The sequence below is a fragment of the Mustelus asterias genome, chromosome 21 (assembly GCF_964213995.1).
Source record: "Mustelus asterias chromosome 21, sMusAst1.hap1.1, whole genome shotgun sequence".
NCBI classification, from domain to species: Eukaryota; Metazoa; Chordata; class Chondrichthyes; order Carcharhiniformes; family Triakidae; genus Mustelus; species Mustelus asterias.
Genome location: NC_135821.1, coordinates 66,789,805 through 66,799,217, shown reverse-complemented (window position 1 = coordinate 66,799,217; position 9,413 = coordinate 66,789,805). Strand labels below are relative to the sequence as shown.

Below are 9,413 nucleotides of genomic sequence, written 5' to 3'. Positions count from 1 at the left end.
TGTTCTTACAATTGGCCTAAATTGATGGCACAGCAGGGAGGCACGGTGGCTAGCACTGCTGCCTCACAGTGCCAGGGACCGGGGTTCGATTCCAGGCTTGGGTCACTGTCTGTGTGGAGTCTGCACATTCTCCCCGTGTCTGCGTGGGTTTCCTCCGGGTGCTCTAGTTTCCTCCCACACTCCAATAAAGTGCAGGTTAGGTGAACTGGCCATGCCAAATCCTCCCTCAGTGTACCCGAACAGGTGCCGGAGTGTGGCGACTCGGGAATTTTCACAGCAACTTCATTGCAATGTTAATGTGAGCCTACTTGTGACTAATCAATAAATAAACTTTAAAGTAAACTTCAAATGTCTCCGGGTTGAGGACAAAAAGAATGAACCAAGTTTTCCACAACCAATATCTGGTCAATGAGCTTTGCTTGTGCAGAGAGCGTTGAGCCCCATTGTGTGTCAGTACATCAACGCTCTGAAACCACTGCTTCATTCTGCAACCCAAATAAATATTAATGAGATCCATATAACGTGTATTCACAGCAATGTCCTGAAAGTTGGAACATCATCAGGGTAGTAAAGTGCCTTTTAAAAATATGTACTGTTCCCAGAGTGCAGATGCTGGCAGGGATGACAAACAACCAATGCCATATTCCCCCTGTCACTGGCCCCTTCTTAGAATCAAACCACAAACACAATGCACCATTGTAAATCAACGGTTGAAAGGTCTGGCAGTGTAAAAAATACATATATGCCATGAATTTTAGAGCAACTACATATCTTGCAGCAATACATGTGATTGCCTCTTTCATGTCAAACTATTTTCCCCTCCTTATCAACTGTCACTCTCTATATCTCCACATCATTCTCTGTAAAGCCAAGGTCCACTCAAGGCTAAAGCTGGCTTGAATATACACCTCTTATCAGCTTGTTGGAACTACAGCGTTGTATATGCTGCTCTATTGCCAATAGTACCAGATAAGGGCATTTAGCTCCTTTAGGTCTGAGTGCTTTGTTTCTAATCAAAGCTTTCAATTAAAAGTAATCCATTTGTAATTTTTAAATGCATTGTTCCATACCTTGATGTCAAGTTCTGAAGTTGTCAACAATTCTAATGTATAACTTTAAATCTTTGTTAACTAGAATTGTTTTTATGTCAGAAAGGTAAAGATAGTTTTTATATCTTCATTTATACAATGTCATAAAAGCATTTCTATAATATGCAATATCTCCCACAACCACCACCAGTCACTGACTTATCACTCTTACTTTGGTCAGTGGATTTCTTGATTCTTCTATTCTGCAAGAATACTACAATCCTGTACTGTTCGACCCACCGTGCAGTGTTGAAATCATGATCCTCTGCACTCTTAGTTATTACAACCCAATATTCAGAGGGTTTTTTAAAATTCATTTACGGGATTTGGACACCTGTGGCTAGGCCAGTATTTATTGCCCATCCCTTTGAAGGTGCTGGTCAGCCACCTTCTTGAACCACTGCAGTCCCTGAGAGTGTAGTTACAGTTGTGTTGTTCAGTTGTCGGTACACTTCTTTGCAGTAATCCGTTCTGTTCAGTATGACGATGGCCCCTCCTTTGTCTGATGGTTTGATGACAATGTTGCGGTTGGTCTTGAGAGCACGGATGGCGTTGCGTTGTGCTTGGGTGATGTTCGGGGCTGTCTTGTGAGTGCGGCTGATGAATTTGGTGTTGACGCACCTCCTGATGGCTTGGGCATACATGTCAGTGGAGTTACAGTAAGTGTTACAGTGTAGTACAGTGTAGTAGTGTGGCTTTTGCTACCAAGTAAACCTGTTGGACTTTAACCTGGTGTTGTTAAACTTCTTACTGTGTTTACCCCAGTCCAACGCCGGCATCACCCACATCAGTGTAGTTACACCCATAGTACTGCTAGGGAGGGAGATCCAGGATTTCGACCCAGCGACAGTGAAGGAATGGCAATATGTGTCCAAGTCAGGATGGTGAGAGATTTGGGGGGGAACTTCCAGGCGGTGATGTTCCCAGGTGTTTGCTGCCCTTGTCCTTCTAGATGGTAGTGGTCGTGGGTTTGGATAGGTGCTGCCTAAGGAGCCTTGGTGAGTTGCTGAAGTGCATCTTGTAAATAGTATAGATGGCTGCCACTGTTCATCAATGATGGGGGGATTGAATGTTTGTGGATAGGGTACGAATCAAGTGGGCGGTTTTGTCCTCGATGGTGTTGAATCTCTTGAGTGTTGTTGGAGCTGCAGTATGCAGGAAAGTGGAAAGTATTCCATTACACTCCTGACTTGTGCCTTGTAGATAGTGAATAGGCTTTGGGGAGTTAGAAGGTGAGTTACTTACTGCAGAATTTCCAATCTCTGACCTACACTGGTAGCCACAGTATTTATATGATGAGTCCAGTTCAGTTTCTGGTCAATGGTGGTGCCCAGGATGTTGATAGTGGGGGATTCAACGACCACATGTCATTGAATTTCAAGGGGCGATGGTTAGATTCTCTCTTGTTGGAATAGGTCATTGCCTGGCACTTGTCTGGAGCGAGTGCGACTTAGCACTTGTGTGGGGCTAATGTTACTTGCACTTGTCAGCCCAAGTCTGAATATTGTCCAGGTCTTGTCGCTTTTGGACATAGATTGCTTTAGAATGTGAGGCGTCGTGAATGGGGCTGAACATTGTGCAGTCATCAGTAACATCCCCACTTCTCACCTTATGATGGAAGGAAAGCATTGATGAAGCAGCTGCAGATGGTTGGACCTAGTAGAGCACCCTGAGGAACTTAAGAATGTGGACCTTTTTTTCCCTGTCTATTTTTTGTAAGATGGCACTTCAAGCATTTTATGGAAGCTTTGTGTAAAATTCCTATACAAATCGGAAACCTTCAGTCTCCATAACATCACACACTACAAACATAAAACTATAATACACTGACCAAAACAAGCATGCAGTATTCATCTGTGATGGCTCTGAGAAATATCACTTTTCCTTCCTTTAACAACTAATGAAAACCAATAACTAGCAATGTTTGAACAGAACAGGATTCCATGCAAAGTGGACCCCACTCGATACATACCTTTATCTTCAGCAACGAGACTCTTACTTCCCCAAATGCTACTAAATTACCATGGTTCCTATTACTTGGATGTTATTTACAAATAATTTCAATTTTTTTACACTTAAATGTATTATACACCCGCAAAAAATGACCAGAAGGGACAGCAAGAAATAAGGCAAGCGTGATTATCTTGTGATTCATTGTAAAACCACAAACATTGAAAATCTGAAATTAAACATTTGGAAAGCCAGGTCAGTTTTTTAAGCAAAAGGCTGTCCAATTTTTAAAATTTTTAAATGGATATCATGGAGCCTCCAGTACAACAAAGGAAATGTCATCATTAATGCACATATAATCCAGTCCAAAGATGTGCGGGTTAGGTTGATTGGCCATGCTAAAAATTGCCCCCTTAGTGTCCTGGGATGCGTAGATTAGAGGGATTAGTGAGTAAAATATGTAGGGGTATGGGGGTAGGGCCTGGGTGGGATTGTGGTCGGTGCAGACTCGAAGGGCCGAATGGCCTCTACCTTTTGTAGGGTTTCTATGATTTCTATGATATAATGTACATATGGGTGGCACAGTGGTTAGTAGTGATTGCCTCACAGCGCCAGGGACCCGGGTTCAATTCCGACCTCGGGTCATGTGCGGAGTCTGCACATTCTCCCCGTGTCTTTGTGGGTTTCCTCCAGGTGCTCCGGTTTCCTCCCACACTCCAAAGATGTGCGGGTTAGGTGGATTGGCCATTCTAAAATTGCCCCTTAGTGTCAGGGAGATTAACAGGGTAAATACGTGGGGTTGCGGGGATAGGTCCTGGGTGGGATTGTTGTGGGTGCGGGTTCAATGGGCCGAATGGCCTCCTCCTGCACTGTAGGGATTCTATGGTTTCTATGATATATCTCAAATTGCTTATCCCAGTTTGTGTCAAATATTTTTTGGGTGCAGGACCCCTTTTCAAATGGATTAATAATCACAGACCCCCGTCTAAATTCTATTGTATAATACTCAGCATATGAAACCGCTGCATATAAGGAGTATTTTAATGATACTTTTAAAAAACAGGGTAGTTACTTACAGATAGCTGGGAATTGGCATAATTCCCACTGCACGGTATGTCATTAAATAGAAACAAAAATTGCTGTCTTGGAACAAAGTTAAACTCACCTGATGCCCACCAACAACCTTTCCACTTTTGGCTTTTTTACTATCCGTCCATGGGCATCGCTGGCAAGGCCAGCAATTGATGCCCATCCTGAGCTGAGTGGCCTTTTAGTCCATTCCAGAGGCAACCACATTGCTGTGCATCTGGAGTCGCATGTAGGCCAGACTCCATAACAACAGCAGATTTCCCTCCCTCAAGGGCATCTGTGAACAAGGTGACTTCTTACAAAGAATCCTTGATGGTTTAATTGTCGCTGAGTCAACCCCAGATTTTTTTTTTACTTCATTGAATTTAAATTCCACCAACTGCCATAAGGATTTGAACCCCTGTCACCAGGGCATTAGCCTGGGCCTTTGGGTTACTAGCCCAGCCACATTGCCACTATGCCACCATCTGCCCTTACGTCTGCCTGGCAGATCTTTGTGCTGCTCTCAGTACTCATCCATGTGCGCTCCTTTCTGAAGCGCGACAGGTTGACTGGAATTTTCCGGGATTTTCCGGTTCCGCTGCAGTGAACGGAGATTTGACTGAGTGCCAAATGTTCCCTTCTTTCTTGCAGTGGTGACAGGGCGTGAACGGCCAGATATTTCCAGCCATTATCTCACTCTGCCTCGCACATCGCACATATTTTAACTCACTCAAAACCCACTCACTTGGACTGAGATAAAATCAGGCCCCCGAGTGGTCGCGCTCCATTTCCAACCCCGAACTCACAGCAAACCTGCTGCTGAATTATTTATGATGTGGAGATGCCGGCGTTGGACTGGGGTAAGCACAGTAAGAAGTCTCACAACACCAGGTTAAAGTCCAACAGGTTTATTTGGTAGCAAATACCATAAGCTTTCGGAGCAATGCTCCTTCGTCAGATGGAGTGGTCTCTGTTCTCAAACAGGGCACAGACACAGAAATCAAATTACAGAATACTGATTAGAATGCAAATCTCTACAGCCAGCCGGGTCTTAAATGCACAGACAATGTGGGTGGAGGGAGCATTCAACATAGGTTAAAGAGATGTGTATTGTCTCCAGACAGTACAGCTTGTGAAATTGTGCAAGTCCAGGAGTCAAGCTGTGGGGGTTACTGATAATGTGACATAAATCCAACATCCCGGTTTAGACCGTCCTCATGTGTGCGGAACTTGGCTATCAGTTTCTGCTCAGTGACTCTGCGCTGTCGTGTGTCGTGAAGGCCGCCTTGGAGAACGCTTACCTGAAGATCCAAGGCTGAATGCCCGTGACTGCTGAAGTGCTCCCCCACAGGAAGAGAACAGTCTTGCCTGGTGATTGTCGAGCGGTGTTCATTCATCCGTTGTCGTAGCGTCTGCATGGTTTCCCCAATGTACCATGCCTCGGGACATCCTTTCTTGCAGCGTATCAGGTAGACAACGTTGGCCGAGTTGCAAGAGTAGGTACCATGTACCTGGTAGATGGTGTTCTCACGTGAGATGATGGCATCCGTGTTGATGATCCGGCACGTCTTGCAGAGGTTGCTGTGGCAGGGTTGTGTGGTGTCGTGGTCACTGTTCTCCTGAAGGCTGGGTAGTTTGCTGCGGACAATGGTCTGTTTGAGGTTGCGTGGTTGTTTGAAGGCAAGAAGTGGAGTTGTGGGGATGGCCTTGGCGAGATGTCGCCAAGACAGGTCTTAAATGCACAGACAATGTGGGTGGAGGGAGCATTCAACATAGGTTAAAGAGATGTGTATTGTCTCCAGACAGTACAGCTTGTGAAATTGTGCAAGTCCAGGAGTCAAGCTGTGGGGGTTACTGATAATGTGACATAAATCCAACATCCCGGTTTAGACCGTCCTCATGTGTGCGGAACTTGGCTATCAGTTTCTGCTCAGTGACTCTGCGCTGTCGTGTGTCGTGAAGGCCGCCTTGGAGAACGCTTACCTGAAGATCCAAGGCTGAATGCCCGTGACCTTGATGCCTTGATGCCGGATCATCAACACGGATGCCATCATCTCACGTGAGAACACCATCTACCAGGTACATGGTACCTACTCTTGCAACTCGGCCAACGTTGTCTACCTGATACGCTGAAAGAAAGGATGTCCCGAGGCATGGTACATTGGGGAAACCATGCAGACGCTACGACAACGGATGAATGAACACCGCTCGACAATCACCAGGCAAGACTGTTCTTTTCCCGTGGGGGAGCACTTCAGCAGTCACGGGCATTCAGCCTTGGATCTTCAGGTAAGCGTTCTCCAAGGCGGCCTTCACGACACACGACAGCGCAGAGTCACTGAGCAGAAACTGATAGCCAAGTTCCGCACACATGAGGACGGTCTAAACCGGGATGTTGGATTTATGTCACATTATCAGTAACCCCCACAGCTTGACTCCTGGACTTGCACAATTTCACAAGCTGTACTGTCTGGAGACAATACACATCTCTTTAACCTATGTTGAATGCTCCCTCCACCCACATTGTCTGTGCATTTAAGACCTGGCTGGCTGTAGAGATTTGCATTCTAATCAGTATTCTGTAATTTGATTTCTGTGTCTGTGCCCTGTTTGAGAACAGAGACCACTCCATCTGACGAAGGAGCATTGCTCCGAAAGCTTATGGTATTTGCTACCAAATAAACCTGTTGGACTTTAACCTGGTGTTGTGAGACTTCTTACTGTGCTGAATTATTTTGCAGATCTCCTGGATAGGGTTACCAACCCTCCAGGATTGGCCTGGAATCTCCAGGGATTGAAGATTAATCCCCGCGACACTGCCGTGTGCGACTCTGGAGAAACATTTGAGGGAATAAAAATTTTATCTTCACCAAATATAACAATATTGAAAAGAAAAGACTGGCTGATATCAAGCATCTTGGGTAATGAGTCTTTTTGCTTTCCAATTGGTGTAGGAAGGCAGTGCGTCACATGGATGGGTGTGTTGGCCGAGTAACGGTTGGAGCGTGCAGGCATATCATGTGATTAAATCTCCAGGAATACATTTAATCACAGTTGGCGACCCTGCCCTAGGAAATCTCAATTGACTCTGAGGAATCCATGGATCCCGGTTTGTAAACCATTGGGCAATGCTACCAGATCTTACAATTTAAGGTACGTTCATCACCGGGGGTAACACTTCTCCAAACGTTCAACACGCAAAACAAGGCAGTTGTAAGGTTCTTGATTAATAAGGGGATCAGGGGTTATGTGGAAAAGGCAGGAGCACGGGGATGAGAAAAATATCAGCCATGATTGAATGGTGGAGCAGATTCGATGGGCCAAGTGGCCTAAATCTGCTCCTATGTCTTATGGTCTTACCCAGTCTGCAAGTATAAGTCTACATTGTGTTCTTTATTCTTTCATGAGATTTGGGCATTACTGTTCAGGCCAGCATTTGTGACCCTACCCTAATTTCAGAGAGTAGTCAAGAGTCAACCACAATACTGTGGGTCTGGAGTCACATGTAGGCCAGTTCGGGTAAGGACGGCAGATTTCCTTCCCTAAAGGACACTAGTGAACCAGACGGGCTTTTAATGACAATTGATAGCAGTTTCATGGTCACCATCTGTTGTGGCAGTCAGGAAGGACAAGGGGGATCGTCGATAGATCACCCCATGGGCTGTGTGGATTACAACCTCCCTTATTGTGGGAGCGGAGACTCACCCAATGGGATGTGATCAGCGGGAGGTTAAGAGCTGTTGCTCTAACCCGGACTGTTGCTGCAGGTCCCCGGGTACAGACTAGCTTATTGTAAGATGCAGGTGTGGCCCTTCCTTTGGTTTCCAATAAAGGGTTTCCGGTGACGGGAAACTGACCTCGGCTGAACTGATGATTCGCTTTCAAGTCTAGATTGTATTAACTGAATTCAGAATCCACCGGCTGCCATGATGGGGTTTGGGGCAATGTACCCAGACATTAACCCGGGGCAATGTACCCAGACATTAACCCGGGACAATGTACCCAGACATTAACCCGGGGCAATGTACCCAGACATTAACCCGGGGCAATATACCCAGACATTAACCCGGGATAATATACCCAGACATTAACCCGGGGCAATGTACCCAGACATTAACCCGGGGCAATGTACCCAGACATTTATCTGGGGCAATATACCCAGACATTAACCCGCAGTAATGTGTCCAGACATTAACCTGGGGCAATGTACCCAGACATTAACCAGGGTCTCTGCATTACCAGCCTAGTGACAATACCACTATGCTATCATGTCTCCCCCAGGGTGTGGGTAGTGGGCTAAATGGGCTTTTGAACTGTGGCCTGTACGTGTCTCAGAGACCAAAGCTGGAGGGAAAAAAATACTAATTAAACCTCCTGCAGTCTCAGCCTTCAGCACCTCCCTCCACCGTTACACCCCTAACCCCAAGAGACTGACAGAACCAGACGTGTGTGTTTTATCGAATAGTGGAAGGAGGCTCTGGATGACTGTCTCCTCACTCACAAACCCCCCTTGGCTGAACAACAGGGTCACACCCTTCTGCTGCTTACGTGGTAGCGGAGCGATGGGCGGGAAAAGCGTGTCAGACTGTCCATTCACCAAGTCACGATGAGGAGTTGTAGCTAAACACTCACACACTCGCGTGTAGTATGGCCAAGGGAAAAGGCGGAGAGACCTGCAGCGCGGCGACTAGCTTCCTGCAGCCCAGGACAATAGCGGCAGAGCAGCGGAGACACAAACAGGTAAAGCAGGTCTGAGTGAGACCCTCCGGAAGAGAGTTGGGACAAGTGACAGGGGTCTGGCCCCAGGATGCGGGGCAGCGATCTCTCAATGGGAAAGCGATGAGGCTGCTGCAGTGAGGGTTTTCCTTTGAGTGGCTGGGTGTCTTTTAGAGGCGGAATTGTCATTTGAGTGTCACTGGCTGAGGCTTCCACACCGTCCCGAGTCCACATTGACAATCATTCATTCAGCCTCGCACAGACCGGGAGCTGGAGCCTGTCAGAGTGAACACACACACACACACTCACTCACTCACACTCTCACTCACACACACTCACTCACTCTCACACACTCACTCTCACACACACTCACACTCACACAGAGACTACATTGCCTCACTGAGTGGGAATCTCACCCTCACTCGCAGCGAGAGGAAGCCACTTCCCAGCCTCTGAATGTCATTTGGGAAAGTGTCCGGGGAGCAAAGTGAGGGTCCCGGGGAATGAAACTGCAACAAGTGGAGGCACTCAGAAATCTCCTGATTGGGGGGGGGGGGGGGGGGAGGGAGGGGTGTGTGGAGGGGGGAG

At 46.8% G+C, this 9,413-nt stretch overlaps 1 protein-coding gene across 1 annotated transcript in view; it reads left to right on the top strand.

Annotated features, from left to right (window-relative positions):
• The first annotated feature begins 8,535 nt into the window (after positions 1-8,535).
• Positions 8,536-9,413, top strand: part of mfsd2ab (MFSD2 lysolipid transporter A, lysophospholipid b) — a 71,543-nt gene continuing 70,665 nt past the window's right edge. The window contains exon 1 of the mRNA XM_078238086.1: positions 8,536-8,849. Within this exon, the coding sequence (XP_078094212.1) occupies positions 8,757-8,849 (93 nt within the window). The 5' untranslated portion in view covers positions 8,536-8,756. The remainder of the gene's footprint in view (positions 8,850-9,413) is intronic.